General features: G+C 42.5%; 2 protein-coding genes and 1 non-coding gene across 3 annotated transcripts in view; all 3 read left to right on the forward strand.

Moving 5' to 3' along the window:
* The first annotated feature begins 292 nt into the window (after positions 1 to 292).
* On the forward strand, positions 293 to 14,819 carry LOC127361737 (P2Y purinoceptor 3). Its single transcript, XM_051396584.1, has 3 exons — positions 293 to 617; positions 11,359 to 11,789; positions 12,424 to 14,819. The coding sequence occupies exons 2-3, from the start codon at positions 11,368 to 11,370 to the stop codon at positions 13,106 to 13,108; spliced, it is 1,107 nt and encodes a 368-aa protein (XP_051252544.1). The 5' UTR covers positions 293 to 617; positions 11,359 to 11,367; the 3' UTR covers positions 13,109 to 14,819.
* On the forward strand, positions 6,874 to 6,946 carry trnaa-agc (transfer RNA alanine (anticodon AGC)). Its single transcript has one exon. It is a non-coding gene; the product is annotated as a tRNA-Ala (tRNA).
* Positions 14,820 to 15,864: 1,045 nt separating the features above from the next.
* Positions 15,865 to 23,130, forward strand: part of LOC127361718 (rho guanine nucleotide exchange factor 17-like) — a 64,824-nt gene continuing 57,558 nt past the window's right edge. The window contains exons 1-2 of the mRNA XM_051396546.1: positions 15,865 to 16,133; positions 16,287 to 21,624. Of these exons, the coding sequence (XP_051252506.1) occupies positions 16,393 to 21,624 (5,232 nt within the window). The 5' untranslated portion in view covers positions 15,865 to 16,133; positions 16,287 to 16,392. The remainder of the gene's footprint in view (positions 16,134 to 16,286; positions 21,625 to 23,130) is intronic.

Raw genomic sequence — 23,130 nt, forward strand, 5'->3', positions numbered from 1 at the left:
ACCCTCAATTTCAACAGTGCTCATAAAGCATACATACTGTTGCTATGGATACCTCTAATGTAACGTTCCTTGCGCCTTGATTTAGAACGGTGATTAAACTACTGACCGGAACTATGTTTTGACGTACTTCTAAAGTACACGCCAGGCAGTCATAAAAACAAATGTTTCTCGTGATTATATATAATTGTTTAACAAATACTGACAACGCAGGCTAAAAATAACAATATTAACAATAATATTTTGAATCGTCTCCCCCCCCAGTGGTGTGGCTCATTTGCGCTTGCGTGGACCCCAGTGTAGCGCGCCGTTGTCCTGTGCCGCAGCGGCGTTAGCAACAGTGTGTAAAGTGTGTGCAGCAACCGGAGTCGGTCCTAAGCGTGCAAGTCCGAGACACAGAGACGCAGCGAGTTAAAGCCACACTTGTCCTCGGTGTTAATGATATATTAAATAGTCACAGTGACTTTTTTTTTACACTAGTTTCCCCTCCCTTGTTCTTCCTCCACGCTCAACTGCGGTCTGCTGTGAGGAGCGACAGAAGGAGCAGGACGAGTCCTCTGCCATGGCTGAGTCGCCAACTTGTTAATGTTGCCACTTTGTTTAATTTGCTGTCACTCAGGGTAAGTTGCGTTTATTTTTCGTTTTTTATTATTTATTTTATTGCGTCTTCTCTCACCAACTCCTAAAGAGATGTAATAATATATCTAGTTAAGAGCATTTGAATCCAACGAGTGATTCCCATGGCGCACAAAGCGTGGCTGTGTTGCTAAATACCAATCTTAATCATGACAACTATTTGTGGCATTTTAGCAACAGTGGTATCATTGTGATATTCTAATTACAACTTTATAGTTTTTTATTGTGACGTCTGAATCTTTTATACGTGTATTAAAGCAGTACTATCAGCCAGGAGAAGGTTGAAATGTTAATGTAATAGAAACTGAACTAAATGAACCACATGCACAAAACAGTAGGACGCTTCTGGTGTCCCTAAACCCAACAAGCCTGGAAACTGTCTTCCTGGAGGGTGCAGGAGTGTGCAGTTTCAATCACTTACTGCACTTTTTGATAAGAGTTTTCCTGCTGGGATAACATCAGAGTCCTTGCATCTCTTCCCAGTTTCTCCCCCCCAGTGTTTTTTTTATATCAAATCCCACACAAAACCCAATGAAAGCTGCACAGTATGCTGCACAGTGGCATGCCCGAGGGCACCAGGGCTTTACTGTGCACATACCAGGTGTGACTATTTGATGACTGCATCTATGTGAAGTTTGCAGGGAATGTAGTGTGAGGTTTTGCAGAACATCACAGTGAAAATGAAAGGAAGTATGCTGAAGGTCTCAAACCACAAAAATGAGGCCACGCTGAATTGGATATTGTGTCAGATAATTAAAGGATGAACAAGAACAGGCCAGACATGGTATTTTATGTTTGTTAGTTCCTAGTCCTGTACTGCTATGAATCTTATCTTGAATCTCTACATAGCTTTGTTTGTTTTTCAATACTGCATCTGCCAATATGACCAGAGTTGTGTGACGAAGAAGCAGTGCGTCCACAAAGCAGCTGCCGGTCTTTACATCAACCATCTATCTAGGACAGTGTTTAACAACCCTGGGGATTAGGTTTACTTTACAGAGAACAAACTGAGAAAGCATCCTCCGAGGTAGTGTAGGTGACACAAAGATAGCTGCCAGCCAAATGCTCCCAATAGAAAGTAACAAGACCTCCCATTCAGAGCAAAGACAATGTGCAGAAGTTACAAAATACAGCAGGCTATAATACATATTACTGTTTACACATGTGTGTGCGGAGCTGCAACTAATGTTTTCTTTCATTATTAATAGATCTGGTGATTACTTTAAACTGAAGATGGTGGAAATAGCATCACACTTTTCCTAAGGCAAAGTCGACGTATTCAAATGTCTTCATTTGTTTGACTAGCACTAAAACCTCTATCTGCAATTATGCAATTTTGTGTCAAATGACAAAGCACAACAGCAAATCATCACAATTGAGAAGTTTGAAATGTATCATTTTTTGCATTATTCCTTGATGAACAATTAATCAAAACCAATCCATTTTCTTTTTTTCTTTTTTTCCAGCTCTACACGTATAATTGCGTAGTCATTACATACATCATCTCTGCTTTTGATGACCACAGTGGATTAGTGCAGTTTTTGCAATAAGTTAATATTACACAACTTTAAAGGTCAAACATCAGAAAGGGAACTACCTAACTCCAGTGAAAAAACATGTTGTCACATCATGGACTGGGAATAATAACCGAGAATTGTTCGGATGGGCAGTCACGTGTGAAGACACTGGCACACTCGCTATGGGACTTTTGGCATGGTTACTCTGTTTTTAGTGAAGATTCCTTTCTGCCCAGCTTCTGTGGGTGTTTTGTCTGTCTGACTGGGGACAGACTAATGTAACACTGGTTTAGAGACACTCAGGCAGAGACAGAGAGATAATAAAAGGGTAGAGGGAGAGAAACAACCAAAGTTGTTTCCCGGACAAAGTTAAATGCACAGCATTCTCTCACTGGGTAAATAATCAAGATCTCAGTGGCAGCCATCTCAAATATGCCAGCCAAATGGCTCCCTAAAATTGGTAGTGTAATGCGATTGTCCTCAGATAAATCTGACTTCTCTGGTCTCAGTAGGATTTAGAGAAATCACTCCTATAATTTGTCTTAATTGGAAACCATAGCGACCGGAGCTAGTTTAAAAGAACTACAGTATCATTCTCCAGGATTGTCAGAGATGCATTGGGGAATCAGTCAGTTTAAGACATTTTGTTTCTTTTAGTCCTGTCTTTATGTTTTACTGACTCTGCTTTTACCAAAGCTGCATTCACATTCCCTCTGCTCCACGAACCCATGACAACAGCCACCGCAGTGCACAGGCTAACTGCTACCTACCACTCTGTTAAGCTTATGATGAGCTTTTTGCCTCACCAGAGGTGTGTATCAAGCTGTTACAGCAACTTACTGCAGCTTATGTTTGGAAAAACATGTTTTTCTATCAACTTTGAAAGGAAAAAATAGCAATTTGCCATTCCGGAGCAAAAACACATGCCTAGACAGACAACAACAGTGGGAAATATCTTGTCCTTGGGATAAGGGTGCATTATCAGTCAAGCCTTTGTTATTACAGATAGAAGAGAGAAACAACATAGGTTTGCATAGGTTTCTTATGAGTGCTGTTTCTCAGACCTTTGAACATCTCTAATTTGTTCAGCAAATCAAATAGATCTGGTGTTGTGCTTGTTGATGGCAAATGGAAAACAATTGAACAGTCTTTGTTGGTGGAAGTAGGGAAGTTGTCTTTTGAGCTACATCCATGAAAAAATTCCCACAAAAAAATGCAAAAGTTGAGATTACTTCAACTCTACGCGTTACTATTACTAACTTCAGAACTTCTGTCACTGTTTTTCATGAAGGATGCAAGACCTGACCAAACTGAATTGCTGAAAGAATCAGAGATGTGGATGGTGATTCAGAAGTCCAGAACCAGGCTAACAAGAAATTACTGATGCAAGTTGTAATTTCTTTTTGGGGGGCTAGTTCTTTGACCCTTAAGCCACCAGGGAGCTAGAAAGCGGTATATTTCTTCATCTGTCTGGCAAAACAGTACACAAGGGGCTCCAAGAAACCGCTACCCCAACCTCTGTGTCAACTGAAAATGACTGAGCGTCTGGAGTTTTAGGGCAAAACAAAACAAATTTGCCCCAGCCACTGAACCCAGTGTCAGGCTGAATGAATGAAGTGAAACAAAATGACAGTTTAATCTGACGATCATGCTAAAAGGAACCTTGTGTTGTATCCCCATTTAGGTTTCAGTGCGTGATGCCTCACTGCCCTGTCTTCTTCATTTTACTTGTTTCATCAGAGCTTCATTCACTTCCTCGTGTGTGGCAACTGCAATAATCACATGCAGATCAGCCTGAACGGCTGTCTATTAGTCTTTACACGTCTGATGAAATCCTTAGTCCAAATCCTTACAGCAACGCGCATCAACACGTTTTTCGTCTGCAAGTTACGACAAATGATTACTGACAGGGCGCTATGTATTGTCACCTGCAGCCTTGTGTGTGATCTATGTTACCTTTGAAGGCACTCCTCACCATCTGTCCTTTTTATTAGCAGACTAGAAGTAGCTGTCTTAACATTTTGGTACAATAGATTACTGCATAAATTATTTTGTCCAGCCATGCAGTAATGTCCATATTTGTACTTAACTTTTGTCTTCACAAACACATAATTTTCCAGACAGTTCCAAGAGAGCTGGGATTAGCTCGAATGTGTGTGCTGTTTGCTAAGTATGTGAGAGAGAGCCTATTCTCTCTGAGGAGGGTTTAGAAGTTGTTTATTAGGACCTTTGACTGATTGCAAATAGGCCTCATGCAACAAGTAATTCTCCTCCTGACCATATGGCAGGCAGTGTGCTTGTGCTGTACACCAGCCTTCCTCATCACCCGCCTATCTATTTATGGTACAGCTGATTCGTTTAAAATGTCGCCTATGTTATGGCCACAGTGCCCTTCCTGAGGATTGATTGACTCACATTAGCCTGCACCAGATTAGCTAAGATATTAGTAAAGTGGGTTATTTTTTCCGATTAAGACCTCTGCAGCATACAATTGTGTGTGTATCTCCACTGCAGCTGCATTTGTCTTTGTTGGAAATGAAATGTTGAGTAAAAAGGGTACTAAATGTAGGGCTGCACGGTATTCAAAAAATCATATTGGGATTATTTTGACAGATATTACAATTGTGATATGATTCAGGATTCATTTTGTCTCACATTTTACCTTTTATTAAAAAATGTAGGCTTCAGGATATTTTGATTCATTGTGCAGCGCTGTGTAAATGCATGTTTTGTACATGGAGTCCATGTCTCTGTATTTGTCTGTACAGCAGACGAATGGCTGTTCCCATGTGTGTCTCTGCCTGCAGTCTCTAATGTGTGTCACTGATTTTTGTTTCCTTCCTGGTCAGTTTGTGTGCCATTTTTCTAATTCATTACAGCCCGTGTATACACATGTGGTAGCTTGAGTGTGGGCTGTGTTTCAGCAGAGGACCAGAGAGCGAGGAGCGGTGGGCATGAATCATTGATTAGTGTGGCCAGAAACAGCAGAGATCAGACATGGGAAAGTAATTAGGGTTGAATTGTTCCCTGCTCTCTCTCCTCAACTCCACATCTCCCTCCTCTGTTCATTTACATCTCCTGCCCTGTGTTTATTACAAGGAGTGTCTGTATGTACAGGATGCAGTGCGAGTCTTTATGTGCCCTTATCTACCAGTCAGTTACCTGTTTTTTAGATTAGAGTACCTAAAGAGCAACATCTCTGAGCCGGTCAGGCAGATATAGAGTGGCTGCTGCAGATAATGGATGCAGATTATTGTATGGTATGGATGCTGGTTTGATCAGACTGCCTTTTTGCACTCAGTCAGTCATATTTGCATGTGTTTAATAGTGATTGGCTCGACTAAACAAGCCATTTAAAGATGTCACCTTGGCACTTTTAGCAGTGAATCGAATGAAACAAGAAATCATCATCAACAGACTAATACAATTCAGCTTCAGTAGCCCAAATTTAATTGTTGCTGACTTACTTACAATTAATTACATACCTGCATTAACTGTATTTTGACCAAGGAAGCCAAACAAGCTGTAAAAATACATTAAAAGATTGTTCGTTAAAGATATGACAAATCTGTAAGCAAAAAATTGTCTATTTACACCCAGTACACACAGAACAATATATATATAATTTGGAGCTGTGAGTCCACCTGATTAATTTAAGTCCAATATTGACTCTTTTTAACTCTCTTTTGGTCTCCACCAGCTCTCTCTCTCTCTCTCTCTCTCTCTCTCTCTCTCTTATATATATATATATATATATATATATATATATATATATGGCTCTATAGTTGTTAAATGCTCCACTTTGTCTGTCTTTGGCGCTGGACACTTGGTGTGTAATGGATTAATCTGAACTTTTTCCCTAAAAAAAACCCCCAGTTGCCTGCTGCTACTGACAGTACCGATGGGAGTTAAGTTGTGTCAAAACATTTAGTTGAAACACCTAACTGAGCCATAGAGGTGAGAGGACTTGCAGAGTAACTCTCAGTGATTTTGTCACTATGTGTGACACCTTTCACATTCATAGTAATTTCATCCATTGTTAATTAAACGAGTGCAGCTTTAAGGTTTGTAGGTGTGTCTGTCCATTGTCTGTGTGGGTTTCAAGGTGGGGGATTAGCACCAGTGAAATGCTGGTTGAATATGCGTAATAAGTGGCTAGATTTTAGACACCAATAATGATTTACTATTGAGTGGCTGGTGAATTTAATCTTTTATCTGTGTTAGAAGATGTTCACATTTTAAAAAGTTAATTTTCCACCCTGTCTACAGTATATACTCTGCCAGGCTCTGCTAACTGCTGCATATGTTGACATACTCTTGGTTGTCTCATGTTACCTTAACCTGGACTCAAACATCCTGATGGCACCAAATCCACATGTGGAGTAATCATTAAAGCTTTATACGTGGTAGATTTACAACCTTGTTTGGCTTATGTTAAGTTGTTAATCTATATTTGTTCATAGTTGCAGACACATTCTTGCAGTCATGGTTTATAAATAATCTTGCATCACCTTCAGCTCTGCCTTTTGGCAGGCCTGAGGGAAGACAGTATACAGCAGTGTGTCTCTCCTGTCAAAGCATGTGTGACTGGGAGATAAACTGCGGAGTGAGGGAGCGTCCCTGTCAGTAAGTGGTAACACTACTCTTGTGAGAACGGCTGTGGGTGTGTGACTGACGTGGCAGTTGGTATTTGTTATGCGGGGGGGCAGGGGGCCTTCTTACAGGGGAATTAGCTCAAATGGTAGAGCGCTCGCTTAGCATGCGAGAGGTAGCGGGATCGATGCCCGCATTCTCCAATGACCCTTTTGACTGTAGATGCATACAGTGCATGGCTTTTAAGGATAAGAGGATTTCTACAGATTATCAGACGTACCAGTGAAAACAGCACATTACTGAATGAATGACTGTATTTGTTGCTAGGCAGTGGCAGTCTTTGCTCATTGTAACATTTACAGTAACATATTTGAGCATTTACAGCACTTTTATTTCTCTGACCAGTCTTAAAGGTCCAGTGTGTAGGAGTGCAAAAACACTAAAGGTCTTATCTAGAGCCAGTTTTTGGTTTGTCCGTTCTGGGCTACTGTAGAAACTGGTGGAGTCCATGGAAGGCAACCTGTCTGTGTCTTTAGATATAAAAGGCTCATTCTGAGAAAAAAACAATAACAATTCCTATATTCAGGTGATTATACACTAATGAAAACATACTTTACATCCATTTCTGCCAGTAGAGCCTCCTAATTGTCACAGACTGGACCTTTTAGAAATGAAAATGGTTGTTTGTGTTTGTGTTAATGGTAAAATCTCTTATTACCTAAAATAATAAAAACTTTTATACTGTTAATAGTGCAACATCTCATGATTTTCCACTCAGGGTGGTGGAACTGTAAAAGCTTTTAAATGTGTTTATACAGACTACGTGTCTGTTCATCCACAGAAGGGGTTTGATGGGAAAAATGTATGGACAAGTTTCAGCAAACCCACCAAAAATCCGACAACTGTGGGCAGAAAAAGCTTCACTGAGTCATAGAGCAATTGTAGGTGACTCGTTCACACCCATAATGTTACAGCCAAATGAATTCCTGCAAAGGTCGGTGAACAGTGTTTTAATTAGCGTTTACTGTTAGTGTCGCAGTGGAGTAGACATTTGTGGCTTCAAATGACTTCATCACCACACAACTTTTATTTTTATGTTTTGAGAATCTCGTCTAAAAATGAACCTGTCGACCCTGTAAAACTTTGTCTTTCAGTTGTGTTATTTTCCAACATCCTTTGTTTTATGATACAGAAGAGCAATATGTCTTTATACTTCTACATTAATGTGTCATTTTATAAACACCACAGGTATCTGAGGTGTCTCTGTAAACACACACAAGACTACAGAAACTTTACACGCCTCAAATATGCCAACAACAAATACTGATTGACTCATTTTAATGATATAAATCTTGTGCAATGAGCAGTTGTGATTTCTCAATGAGTTGATATTTTAACCATCCTGTGGGTTTGTGGTGTGGGTCTGTCTGTATGTCTGGTTTTTCCTGTGCTTTAATGTGTTTATCTATTATATTGCTATTAAACTAAGATCAATGCCGATTAGGTAATGGATACGGCAAACACTTCACCCAGAAGCCATCAGAGACACACACACAGGCACGAACACACAGTGCAGATATGGCCATTTAGAGGCCCCGTGATTACTGTTTACTCTCTAGAGTGTTTGAATAATGGAAACCCGACCATATCAAACACAAACATACATACACACCTCAGATTTCAGGAGGACTCTTTGGCATGCCTTATTCGGCATGATTGGACACTGTTACAGCAAAAAGATATACTAATACATGGCTGTTAAGTTAATTATGAATCTGGTGTGTATAAAAAACCAGGCGTCAGCTGTGGCTTATTAACTGGGTCTCCTTCATATCAGTTTATGCTACATTTTAGTTACAGTTTGCACATGATGTATTTTGAACTGATAAGGTACATTTGAGTTCAACTGTTCATGTTTTTGTTAAGCGCTAAACTCACCTAATCCAGTTAATTTTGTGACAGTGGTAAGTTAAAATAGACTAGATGAAGGCTGCAGATTACCACAAAGGATACAATTGATCAAGAGGTTTTACATTTCTTTTTTGCCCCCCTTTCCCTAATTAAATTAAAAAGAAATTGACACTCAACCGTTCATTATTTTTTCATGAGCAATATCCTCCTCCAGTGATAGATGATAATCTCCATCACAGTGCCAGTCCTAACGAGGTGCTGATATTCAATATGGCAACCAGAGCTGTGCTTGTTTCAGTTGGCAGATCTCAGCTGTTATTTCTGCTTTACTTTGTAGACCAATGATTTGCGTGCAAGGGCTTGTTGGAAACTTAGACAATGGAGACCTGCCAGTGACCTCTTTGGTTTTTTAATGATATAAATAATACATTTGGTTTCATGTCACTGCTCGCTCTGTGACATTTTAATCGCATATATGCCAACATTATGAATACCAAAGTGCCACAACTTGTGCCACCATTATTGTGGGAAGTTTCATTGTGGATTGCAGCTTTAATACCAGAGTCAGACAAAAAAAAGGTGTTGTTCATTCCACCTCATCCCTGGAGGTTAGCCATGGTTAGTCCACCAAAGGCAGGCCTGAACACAAAGACGGCCATAAGAGGCAACTTCGGGAAAAAACAAGCGCCCTCTTATTTTTTCTATCTTATTCTTATTCTTCCATTTTAGACAAGAGTGTGATTTATAGAGTTAATCAGGCATCGGTTTTTACAGTGTGTTTTTTTTAGCAAGCTTAGTGATTTGAATGACTGTTATGGTGTCACATGGCTTTAAGACAGCCAAGAAAGTGGGTCTGAATGCCTTTCTTGAGACATAGTAATCCATAGATCAAAAAATCTGAATGACGCTGGGAATGAGTCATCAGCAACTACAGCCAACTGCAGTGCACTTGCCAAAACCTTTTGATATTCCTCTTTGCCTGCGCGTTGGTTCAGAGTAGTGAAATGTTTTATGGTCTGCAGGCTCCCTCCTCCTCCACTTCAATTACTCCACCAGGAATTATGAAATCATGCGTCACTGTTGTTCACAACAAATTGTTCATGCACCCACACAAAGGAGTTGATTTAAAACACACACACACTCTTATAAACTTTGACAACTTTTAAAAAAAAAAAAACACACTCAGACAAGGAAAATTTTTTAAGCTGTTACAAGACACTGTACATGTATGCACTCTAACACATACGCACTTCTCAGCTGAAGGGGTGTTAGTTGTGAAATGCCATGAATCACATCAGACAAGGCTATAAAGGAAGTGGCTGAAGCCAATCACTTACTCGCCCACATGCTGCTTCGAAAGAAATGGATATGATTGATGTTGTTGGTCGGAGCAGTAATTAAGATTGTTGATTAATCTCAGTGTATTCCAGACAGTGTGAGTTGTGAGTGGGAGAGCAGACAGTGTGCAGCAGTTTTCATTTCTAAACCCGCAGCTGTTATAAGTTAAGTGTAATGGCTCTCATTTTAATTGGATTATTATTCTTTTTTTTATAATAACAATTTAGCAACTACTGCTACTGAATACATAGTGACCACCTTGTAACAACTAGCACAGGATTGGAGGAAGCATTGGATTACATAATGGCATATAAAGTAATCAGAGACATATCAGTGTATTAAGGCAGCAATGATTGAACTCTCTGAATGGGCCATTCTTTACAATTGACTACTTTTACTACCTTTTTTAAATTAACTTCTAGCTACATTTCACTGGTAGTGCTTATGCACTTTCTTTTCAGTAAAATAAGGATTATAGAACTACTTTTACTTATAGTCACTCACATCTACCTTGCACATATTTTTCAGATGTAGCCTACCTAGTTCAATACTACATGCTTCATTGTTCATACTTAACTCAGGGCGCTGTGGTTTAGTTAGTTCAAGTGCCTATCTTGTAAACAGGAAATCCAGGGTTCCTGGATAGTGCCTTGTTACTGAATTTCCCCTCTGGGAATCAATACAGGCTTATCTTATCTTAACTCAGAGCTCATAAAGCATTCAGGCTGCACCAGTGTCAAATAGTAATGAACTCAACCCAATTAATGAATTGTAGACGAATCAATAATGTTATAAACTTAAAGGCCAGTGTTGACAGGGCTCAAGGCGATTGCTTCCCTGTGACCCTGTTGAATCAAACAGATACTGATATCTTGTGCCCTCTGGTGGAGGGTGTCTCCTTTTGTCTGTGTTTACTAACACTTTAAGACACTCATCACATGGCCACCAAGGAACTCAAAAATGATTTATACACAGGCGTTTTACGATACATACACACACTCAGTTTTATGCTAATGCAACATATTTATGCTTTTTCTTTGCTTATTTGTTTATTCTGAATTTAAAAGTCTAATCATGAGCAGGGTCTAAAAAGGTTCATCCCTGTTAAATATACAAATAAAAATAAAACTTATCCCTATTGCCTAAAGTGCAGGTTTCTAGCTAAGACTGTTTTACTTGTTACGTTTTCTACTACACTGTGTGCTGTAACAAGTCTATGTTTTATTTTGAATGAGAATATCTCCTGTTAACTTTAATATTGCCAGTGGCTCAAAATCACATTCATTAGTGCATATCCACATCATCAGTTAAAATATGGACATTATCATCAAACTAACAGCCACATGTCTCTCCCTCTCTCCTCCAGAATGTGAAGATGCCACATCCTGTCAACTATTTCCCTACTGAAACTTTCATCTCGAAAACCCTCTCTTTGGACTTCCTCTCTACCAGCACTTCAGAGCCATTCATAGAGGACAGCTTCACTGGCAACATCAGCAACATCAGCGGGTTAAGCAGCCTTCGTTGCACCTATAAGGAAGACTTTAAACGTATTTTACTCCCCGCTGTGTACACCTTTGTCTTCTTGCTCGGCCTTCCTCTCAATGCTGCTGTCATACTGAAGATATGGAGGACTCAGCCCAGTCTGTCCAAAAACAACATCTACATGCTGAACTTGGCCATAGCAGACTTTCTGTATGTGATGTCACTTCCCTTGCTCGTCTACAACTACGCCAGTCATGACTACTGGCCCTTTGGGGAGTTTGCCTGTAAACTGGTCAGGTTTCAGTTCTACAGGTGAGATACTTACGTATTCAGATGATTGTATCACACACCAGTCTGAGGCTAACACGTTTTTCACTTCTTCCCTTATCTGTTATCTCCAAATATATACAGTTTTTATTAATGTGTGGTGATATTTCAGTGAACAACAACTTTGAGTCCCCCTATTTAGCATTTATAAGTAGTATATAAACATTTAATAAATGGTTTATTACACACTATAATGCAGTTGTAAGCACATACTTGTTTATGTATGTATTTGTCAGCAACTATAACTCTTGCAGGTATCTGTAACTCAGTGCTAGTCTCATAGGGAATGACATTATGGTAAAACACAGTTGTAATAATACCAAGAATGTCTTCATTGAAGAAGTTATAATTGCTGAAAAATACTGTACATTGATAAATAGTTAAGAATCTCCTTATAGCTGCCTAAAGCTACATTAAAGTGTGTAATAAAACATATATTAAATGTTTAAATACTGGTTATAAATGCTAATTCTGGGAACTTAAAGTAAAGTGTTACTCTCTGGTTGTCTTACTACAACCTTGCACTCTCTGTGTTTGATATACAAATAACATACAATACAATGTGGTACTTAATGAGACTTAAGTTAACAGTATTTTCCTTCTCATTTTCCTGTTTTAGCAATCTGCATGGCAGCATCCTCTTCCTCACCTGCATCAGTGTGCAGCGCTATTTGGGCATTTGCCATCCTCTGGCGATGTGGCACAAGCAGGGTGGCCGCAGGATGGCGTGGTGCATCTGTGGAGGGGTATGGCTGCTGGTGGTCGCCCTGTGTGCGCCAACTTTTCACTTCGCTGCGACGGGCATCCAGCGAAACCGCACAGTGTGTTATGATTTAAGCACGCCGAAGCACTCAGTAGACTACTATCCTTACGGCATGGCTCTGACCTGCCTCGGTTTCTTGTTGCCTTTTATGGGTGTGATGGTGTGCTACTGTCGGATGGCCCACATCCTCTGCCGCCCGGTGTCCTACCAGGGTGTCTCCATTGCGACTGGGGAGAAACGGGACAAGGCGGTGAGGATGATCATTGTGGTGGCTGCAGTGTTCTGCATCAGCTTCCTGCCATTTCACCTCACCAAGACCATGTACCTGGTGGTGCGTACTCTGCCTAACGTGCCCTGTGAGACAAGAAACTTGTTTTCAATCATCTATAAGAGCACCAGACCGTTCGCCAGCATGAACAGCTTCCTGGACCCAATTCTGTTTTACTTCACCCAGCCACGCTACCGCCGGAGCACCAGAAGGTTTATGCTCAGAGTCACCACCCGCAAGGACAGGGGCTCCAGCGTGGGAGCGATTCCTTGAATTCTAGGATGCTGCAAAGTGGTACATGTATAGGTTGCTGAGTTTTTTTTTTTAAGTTTCCATGTGCATGTAAACTTTACCTACTACTCACTGTACCAAAGAACTGTACCTTCTGAAGAGAGAGACATTTTTTAGAGGTACCGGCATATCAAGAAGCCTTCTGAAATACAACATGAAGGTTTTAAGCTTATAATATGAAAGGTAATCATAGACTGAGAAAACTTGGAGAAGAAGTTCCCAGAGTTTAAATAAATTTTTTCTCTGTTGGCATTAACCATCAGAGCCATCACAGACTACAGGTGTATTCATCTGGGGAATTGAGGCATTTTTTGACACTCATTGAGATCCCTGACTCTGTATTGTATTTATTTGATTATTGTTGTGGCTGAGGAGTACTATACATGTACTTTATATATAAATAATGATTTTAGCGTCAGCATAAAGGGGCATTCACATCCTGTATTGTCCCTTTTATCTGTGAACTGTTAACTTCCAGTCTCTACTTAACAACAAAAAATAAATAGTCTCACACTGTGAACTGCAGTATAATAGAAATGCTCCAAAATGATAAAATAATGAAGATGATTTTGATTTGTGTGATTTGGAGGTGGAGATAGTGCAATTGTAATTGTTTATAACATGGCATGGTATGTTAGTACTGCATGAAGCATTTATCCCAGTTATAAGGCTTGTTGTTGCATGTTTTCATCACTGGATGGTGTGTTAAAGCCACTGCTGTAACCCCACTGCACTGAAATGCTGGCTCCCTTCTGTCTATAATGGTTAGGTTATTATCCAGTAGATCTTACCCACTGAGTTTATGTTCTTTAATGTTCATGAAATGAACATGAATACAGATTGCATTTACTGGGCACATTGATGTTAATTAGCGTGTTGTTTGTTGTAACTGCATTTGTGTAGAACTTGATGTTATTTTAACTTAATTCAAATGTTTTCATTAGTCATTATTTTTCTGATTCATTTTGCATGTTGACACACTGCGAAGAAAACTGTGGAATTTTTTTCATATTTATATGAAACTGAAAATACTAATATAATCCTTAATTCAGATTTTTTAAATCAGTTTAATTTGCCAGCAGCCTTTAAATTGTTCTGAAGCCACTGTAACAGACAATACTTAGGCGACTTTACTACCTAAACACTAGCTATAGTTTGAGTTTTGCACCCAAAGAAATGTTGTGTACATCGGTTTAATGTGAACATGTTTTATTGTAATGCATTTCAAATGCAAGGAACATTTGAACCAAAATATGCAGTCAGTTGCTTAAAAATGTTAGGAACTAGTTAATGTATGTGTGTCAGTACAGCATGTACATTGATTAATGTAGTGATATACTGTACGATGTGTGTCAGCAAAAAGTTCTTGTTGTTTATGTGTCTGTTTGGTCAAACTGTCTGAAATGTGTGTGTGTGTGTGTGTCAATGTAGAGCGATATCTGTGCACTGTGCCAACATTTTTATGTCATTCAGTATTATTTAGAATAATTCTTATTTTTGTAAAATACTGTAACACAATAATATCAGGAATAGAATTTTATTTTTGTTACATAGATATAATAATGTTGAAAAAGTAACATTTATGATATTTTTTTAGTTTTTTTTTCTTGGGTTGCTTGTGAAAATGTTTTGTACGTCTTCATTATGTAAAACTAACCGGAAACAGCCATTAAAGACGTGTTGCAGCCTGTCATGAATGCCTTTACTTCACTCAGATATAAATAATTTACCTTTTTCACAACACCTCCTCTCAGTGGTCAGATCAGTGATGGGCTGATGGCTAACAAAATGTATATATTATATATCAAAGAGGTAAATATTGATGGAAGAGATTGTGTTGCTTTTTCCTTTTCTCAATTTCCTGCAACTCTGCTGCCACAACTTCCCAAGGTTAACAAGATTTCACCTGGAAACATGACAGCAGGCGGATTTGTGGCGTAAATACTTTGAAGCAGTTAATTGTTAATATTGTGTTGTTGAATTCAGCAAAAGTCCCGTCAAACAACTCGATCCTGCTTCAACAGCAAAGACACTGGAGATTCATTAAAGGTAGCATCCAAACTAATTACTGCCTATGGTTATTAAAAAGCAGCCCACTGTCTACCACCTGACATTTGACTGGTCAGACTGTGGAGGGCGCTGCAGTCAGCAACTCCTCTCCTCTGAGGGAATGCAGCACAGAATTCCTGTCAGGAACAAAAGGACCTGTTAACCAGACAGCCACATGGGAAGCACCACAGAGGGGTTATTGTGCATGGGTGAAAACTTTTCTCATTGCCCCCCCTTCCCCTGAATGCTGACACTCTAATTCATCAACACCATCCTGACACACTGTGGTGGGCCTGCAGAGCTGCTGAATATGCAGCAACCAATTAAATCAAAGTGTCTCATTCTGTGGCTTCCTCTGTGAGCCTCTAATGATAGAAATAGGGTAAAACTGATGCTGTATCTTAGAAATTAAGTAGTGTGTTTAGTCATATGTGCACATGGGTGTTTGTAGAAGTTTGTAAAAGCGCTGCAGGTCCAATTTTTTTGCTTAAAAATGTGTAGTTTTCTCTTTTAAGCTCCTCTCAGTGCTGCTGTCTTTTTCGCAAGGGAAAGGGCTATAATTACATGTAGTTTGTCCACAGTATCTGTCTTCTCCCATCAAAAAAGAAAAAGCTTTTCCTCTCAATCCCCGAGGGGGCTATGACAGCCCCTATACCCCTAGTCCCGCCCACCCCCTCTGCCCTATCTCAGGCATTAACATGCAAAAAACAACACAAGTCACGGAAAACCAAATCATGCCAAAATAAGGAATCCACAAACAGTTTTGGGAATTAACCGGGAATGATGCGTCGGGCCCGTGCAGGCGTGCCAACCTGGCGATGGGCAGAGGTTTAGAAAGAGTGGGGGGACAACAATGGAAAAGTTGTGTTTGTGAACAGGTTGGGAAAGTTTGGGCCAAAAAAAAAAATTGTAGCGCTTTTCCTCCTTGCACGGATGTGGTTTCAGGAATCGACAACATGTAAGTTTTGATAATAGACCAGCACCCACCTACTTAATCACTGAACATTTATCACTTGGCTAACCTTGTTACAGTGCAGTTGGAAGCTTTGCCAACAATTAAGTTTTAAAAAAAGTGATTGTATTCATGTTTTTTTTTTTTTAATGCCATCAGGCTGCGGGAGGAAATGGACCGCAACCCCAAAAGGTGCTTGGATTTGTAATATCCGTGTGGAGTTGAAAATGTGTGTGTGAAATCTAACAAAGAAAAGACATGAACAATGGCTGAAAGAGAGAGGAAGAATGCGGCTGTGTATCGCAGCGTCTCTTTCAAAAAGTTGGGGTCCTGGAGCGCCAGCAGGAGTGAAGACCAACAACACAAATCAGAGGATTTGGAGGCAGCTGGCGTCGCCCTTCCCCCGGAGCCCAGCAAAGCGGAGCAACCTTTAGCGACGCGTAATGTCAGCGTGTCAAGAAAAGTTTCCAAAATCTGTGCCACCACCACCGCCGGCCTCCCAACCGCAGATTCAAAGAGAGGCTCCTCCAGTTCTCTCTCCTCTATTTCTCCATCCATTCGCCAGCTCACAGAGAAGTTCAGCAGCAGTGGCTCCGCCGGGACGCGCAGAGGCTCACCGGGAGACGGCGCAGCGGTGACGAGGGGGAGCAGCACTCTTCCCCGGGCCAGGGGCTCCAGGAGAGACGGGTCTCCGTCTTGTAAATCTTTTCACGAAGAAGGCGGCGGTGGTGGATATTTACAGGATAGCGACACGACTACTGCGGAGTCTCTCACAGACAACAAAGTGCAAAAGTTTCTCTCTGGCACTGACTCTGTTTCAGGCTCGGACTCGGAGAGGAAGAGTGAGAAGCGGATTTTTACACGTTTATCCACCGACAGCAGCAGCAACAACTCTGGTAAGAGAGATTATTCACAGATCAATGCATGTCCCTCTGATCCCAGAAAGACTCTGACTACTGATGAAGAAGAGGATGTTGCTAGTAGAGGGGTTCCTCCACCCTGTAAGTCTCACAGAAGTTATCTTACACACCACAGTGACTTTATTCCCCTGCACCCTGACAAGTGGCCCAGTGTCACCAAAATTAGACAGATTTTTGATGAGAGACAAAGCAAAGCTACGCTGCAGCACAAGACCGACGCTGAGAATTTAAAAGCGTCCAGCAGAGGCCATCCACAGGAGCTCAGCCAGAGTGAGAGTGCTCCTCTCTCGGATAGAAGTGACAAAGTCTCACCTTGCAGCTCAGCTAATGAAGCCAGTAGCCGGTCTTTGCATGGAAAATACACAGTAGAAGCACAAAGCAGAGGAAGCAGTACTGGTAAAGAGACTTTTTGTTACGGTATGGACTTTAATTCCAAAGCTGACCACCAGCAGTACTCAAATGATGAAGAGGCACACATAGAGACACAAAGTTCGAATAACAACAAAGTTATTGGCAGAAATACTGTTCAAAGCAGAAGCAGTTGCAGTCGCACTGGGGGTAGTCACTACCATAGGATTAACCCATCTTCTTACAGATCTCATAGTCCCAGCACTGAGGCAGAGGCTGCCCATAAGACCCCCAGGACGACAGGGTTGACATCTGACCCTAGCCCTGACCTTCAACCCCCTGCTACTTCGTCTTGGAGTAGATCGGAGGGCTTAGTCACCTCCTCCCGCTCCTCCTCTCCTCAGCAGCCGACAGTGAGGGAGAGAAGGGATAGACAGGGGGTCGGGCTGCCCAGGGATAGTTTACATTCCTCACATAGCTCCTCTAGAGCGCCAGCCCCCACCTCCTCCTCCCCCTCCTCTGCTCCAGCTCCAGATAAAGCCATTACCTCCTCCTCCTCCTCTACTGTAGCTCCCTCCACTGAGCTAAGAGCCCCAGCAAGAGTTGCCTATCCCCTCCGTTCCCGCTGGAGGTTTAGCTCTGGAGACGAAGAGGAGGAGCACACCAGGAGAAAAAGAGGAGGTGGAGGTGGTTGGAGTGTTCCTTCCGGCCCTGCTCCTTCTATCTTCTACAGAGCAGGAGAGAGGGGCACCACAGAGCGAGGGGGCAGCTATTTATCCCGCAGTAAAAATGGCTGGTGGGGTGCTAAGGGCATTGGTAGGTCCTCAGGCAGTGAAGAGGACAGCCCTGGTTCCTTAGGCCCTCACAGTCGAGAGGCAGTGCGCCGCCGCTCACTGAGAAAGAAGAAGAAGGTCAGTGGAGCTGCTCTAGCAACAGGCCGTGATGATTATGAGGATCATGATGGCGAATCAGAAGACAGCGACAGTGACACAGCCTTGACAATGGACCACTTAGAGAGGCACCAGCAGCATAACACAGGAGGAACAGCATCTCGGAGCCACTCTGCGAGAGAACCCGGCAATCATAGTAACAGAGCCAGGGTCCAGCAATGGGAGCGCATCTCCTCACCTGTGACTTCCACGACACTTCCTGGAGTATCACGAGTGTCAAAGGTCAATATTCCCCCATTTGCTTCCAGTCCTGGTGGTTCTCGTTGCAGCAGCCGATACTCTAGCACTGAAACGCTAAAAGAGGAGGACCAGGCTAGTTGTGCCAGCCGTGCAGCAAATAATAGAACTACTTCCTCGTCCATGCTGAGTAAAACGTACCATGGGAATTTCACCATGTACCGATCCCCAAGCTTTGGCCATGGGGATAACTTCTCCCGTAATCCTGTGCGGGTGCGCCCCAAGATTGTGCCTTCCGTCAACCCCTTACCTAGTGTACTTGCCAGAGAAAGTGGGGCATCTACAGGGGTTAGGGGCGGTGAGACTGTGGCATTAAGGACAACATCAGGTGGGGATAGGGTAGATGATAATGATAAAAACCGAATATCCATATCCAACCCTGATATCACCTCAGAAACAATGTCACTCTTAAGCTTTCTAAAATCTGACCTGTCAGAGCTCAAGGTGCGCAAAACAAGTGGAGACAAATCTGGGGCTGTTGAGGGGTCATCAGTTTACAGGATGGGCTCACGGACTCATGGCGGGACACTTCTGCCTTCTGGTCGTCGCCCATCCCTGAAAGACCTGACCGCCACCCTGCGGCGTGCAAAATCCTTCACTTATTCAGACAAACCCACAACAGCTGTGAGGTGTTACTTGACAGGTGGCACCACGAAGAGGAGCTCCTCTGAGCAGCAGCTTGACTTTGATGGAGAGAGGGATGGAGGGAGGGTGTCTGTGTCGGATAGGGAGGTAGAAAGTGATGGGGGTGATTTTAGGGTTGGGAGAGGACAAAGAATGAGGGATTATAGATTCGATGATGATGAAGAAGTGATGCCTCCATTGCAGGAGAGGTATGTGCAGGAAGCCAGGAAGGTCATTCAAGATATCTGCCAGATGAGTACTAGGGAAGATGATGATGATGTAGATTTAAGGAGAACTGATGATGATTTAGAGGATGAATGTTTCCAGGTCAAGAAAACAAACGAGGAGAAGGATAAAGCCGGAGTAAGCGTTAAGGATGAGGCAAGCACAGCTCAAGAGGCTGAGTTTAAAAACACAAAAGACAGGGATAAACATGAGAGGGAGAGAGAGAACAGGGAGAGGGAGAGGAGCGAGAGGGATGGACAAAGTATGCAGTTGGAGAAGCTAAACAGCAGGAGCACAGAGTACAGGGAGAAGGAAACAAGACAGAGCAGAGAGACAGAGAGAGCTTTACTGAAGGGTGACTCTGAGGAAAGCATGTTCTACGACCGCTCTGTGGATGAACTTTCAGGCCATGAGTCTAGTTTAACAGATGAAGGGATTGTGACAGAGCCAGAAACAGGCCCCACTGACCCCCCTGAGAGGTCATTCTTAGGGTCGGCAGGGGTTAATTTGGGGTCACGAATTGCTAGGGATGTACTAGGGCAATCAGCTCTCCATGAGGCAGAAGGGTTTAAGCAGGAGAGAGAAGAGGTGACAGAGAACAGCGTGAATTGTACAAATCGTCTGAATGAAGTCGGTGTAACTCCCTCCCTGCCTCTTCCTGCCCGTATGGCTGAGAGTGACAGTATCATCATGGAGCTGAGCGGCACCGCTGGTATCAACAATGTTAACGCTTCAACGGAGGAGATGAACGCCAACAGCACCGCAGGAGGAGGAGGAGGACTTGAAGCCCCTGCAACCCCAAGTGCTATCCGTCGAAGGCGCAAGTTCTCCCCCTCTGGTAATAACAGCACAGGATCTGATTCCAGTAATGGCAGTAATGTAGAGTCAACAATAGCAGCTGTCGGAAATGGGGAGTCCACAGTCTACCGCTCTCTTAGCGACCCCATGCCTCAGCGGCGCTGCTCTGTGGCAGAAGAAGGGAATAACAATTTTTCCTCTGTAGACAGCAACCTGTTAGGATCCCTGTCTGTCAAAGGAGGAGGAGGAGGAGGAGGAGGAGGTGCAACAGACGCCACCGTGTCAGAATACAAGGGCAGTGTGGCCAGTGACTTGTCAGTTTACAGTGATGGCGGGCTCCGTGATGATGGTGTTTGTGACTACAGTGGCGTCATCAGGAGCATCGTAGCTGAACCAGGTGCAATGGACAGATTGATGACAGATGACCATGGCAATGGCAAAGCTCCCAAGAAGAAGTCATTCAGTGACCCCAGTCGCCGTGGTGATGCCCCTTTACTTTCCCAGAATGACCCTCAGTTTAAAGGTCAGACCGGCAGCACTCAGCCAATCATTGAGCTGGATCAATCTGGCCACATCCCACCATCCAGTAGTGAGCCAATCCTGAGTGAGCAGAGAGAGGAACTGTGGGAGCCAGAAGTTAAGCCTAAACACTCATTGCCGGCTCTGCCACATCACCATGCAGACAGCAGTAATAAAGTCAAGAAATCTCGTTCTCAGTCAGAATGCACCCCCCACTCTGATAACCACAATTATGAAGATGATGATGTAATAGACGAAGGTGGAGAAGAGAAAGAGGTGCAGAAGTTTAACTTTGACCTCAAGCTAGCTGGGGTTCTGTCCCCTAGAATGGTTCGTCGGCCCTCCAGAAAGCGTCCCAACAGGCTGGCTCAGTTTTTCTCTCATGAGGATCCATTTGAGCCCAAAGAACTGGGCTCACAGGAGCAGGACGATAACAGCGACCTCACCCCTCCTCTCCCGCCTCCCCTACTGCAATCCAAATCCAAAACCAGATCCAAGCATGTCCGCCATGCCAGCGAACCTGCCACTTTTATCCCCATCTCCCCACCTCCCCACCTCCAGCCACTGAAGGAAGCGGACTGCCTCGCCGTCCAACCCACCGCAGAGCCTCCAACCTTAAGTAAGCCTTCAGGAGATGAGGCCCCATCTCTGGAAGACGTGACTCAGAAATATATTCTGGAACTGAGCAATGCTGAGAGGGACACTGAGGGCCCAGGGCCTCATCCAGCAGCCAGGGATGGAGCCGAAGGTTCAGTGTCGGCTTCAGAGGGGCCCAGCGAGACCAGCACCAGTGGAATTACAGAAACTGGACCACAGAAGAAGAGCACAGAGGAAACTGTGTCCACGGCTATGCCACCGAGGACCAAGCCCAGAGTGGTGAGTCCAAATTATTTTGACTTTTTACCATCTTGATTCCATGTGTGAGTGTGTACTAATGCAGCGTCTTTGGGTTCATGTCGTATATGGTTTTAAATTTGGTTTCATTTTGGTTTGTCTTTAAGTGGCTGAGAAAGAGTGTGAGTGACTTTTTCAGATGCCTCAGATATGTTGAACCTGGATTATACACGTTATACAGTTGGCTTGTTCTTAAGGTTTCATAGCTACACCCCAAGGTGTATGTGCGTGCTTGTAAATCAGGACTCGTATGGTTAATTTCAGTGGGCATTTGGGAGCAGTGTTACAATACAGAAGCCATTAAAGGCTGAGCAGTGTTAAACAAACATCAGAGGATGTTATTAGTTTGATTAAACAAATCTCAGACAAAGGGCATTTAGGAGTGGACCAAGGCCAGCTGAGTGTGTGTCTGTTTTCATTTATTTGTTTCATCCAATATTGATTGTCTCTGTGCCAGAATTATGGAGTCATAGAGAGGGGATATAATAAACAGTTCGCCCAAACAGAGATTGCGTGTGTGATGTCTGCGATGCTGCATTTACTCAGCAGTGTCTAAACACTGGAAGACGTCTCGAGTTTTTGTATCATAGCAAGGTTAACTGATAGGGCTGTGACCAAAAATCACTATCATGATAATTATACAGAATTAATTGACAATAAATTCATGTTTTGTAAACAACCAGTGGGTAGAATAAGCACTATAAAATAATAGTATATTAAAAAGCAATAAACCTAAAATTATTAAGCTAAGATAAATACGGATTAATGCACACACTCTATTTTGTATGGTTTGTTGACAGTAGTCACTCATGAGGTTTCAGTGGGAACTAAACGTGTCTGTCAATGTTCTTTTCTGTGGACTATGTCATTCATTGCCATACACTGCTACTGTTACTCATAACACACCCCCTAGTGCGCACACACACACACACACACACACACACACACACACACACACACACACACACACACACGCACAGTCTCTCCTGGAGGTCTTAGCCTGAAGTCAGAGTTACTGTACAGTCATGGGTGTAACTCTGAATAGGTGTGGAGATAGTAAAAGCAACACAAGGATTACCACCCCGTCTGAGCCCAGGACAGAAGGTTGCAGACATATCATCCAGGGCTTTGCTTTCATTACGTCATGACTGCTTTTTTGATTGCGGTGACTGTTTTGCAGCCCGAGACCCATTCGGCCAAATGTTGCCTGTAGTTTTGATTTGTCATTGTGTATATTTCAGTAATCTGGACCATTTTTATTTGCTAAATTCACGTCCCTCCTTGAAATTCTCTCACAAAGCTGCTTTTCTGACGATTGATTACATCCATTGCGCCGGTCTTCATTAGTTGTTGATTGTTTTATTTCCTTGCATTGTCTTTACTTGTACTTGCCTTAGCGACATTAGCAGTTGCTTTACGAGTGACCTCACCAGGCAGGAAATGGGTTTAGGGAAAAAGGAAGTTGTTGTGGTTACTGAAGTGTTTGAT

The sequence above is a fragment of the Dicentrarchus labrax genome, unplaced genomic scaffold (assembly GCF_905237075.1).
Source record: "Dicentrarchus labrax unplaced genomic scaffold, dlabrax2021, whole genome shotgun sequence".
NCBI lineage: Eukaryota > Metazoa > Chordata > Actinopteri > Moronidae > Dicentrarchus > Dicentrarchus labrax.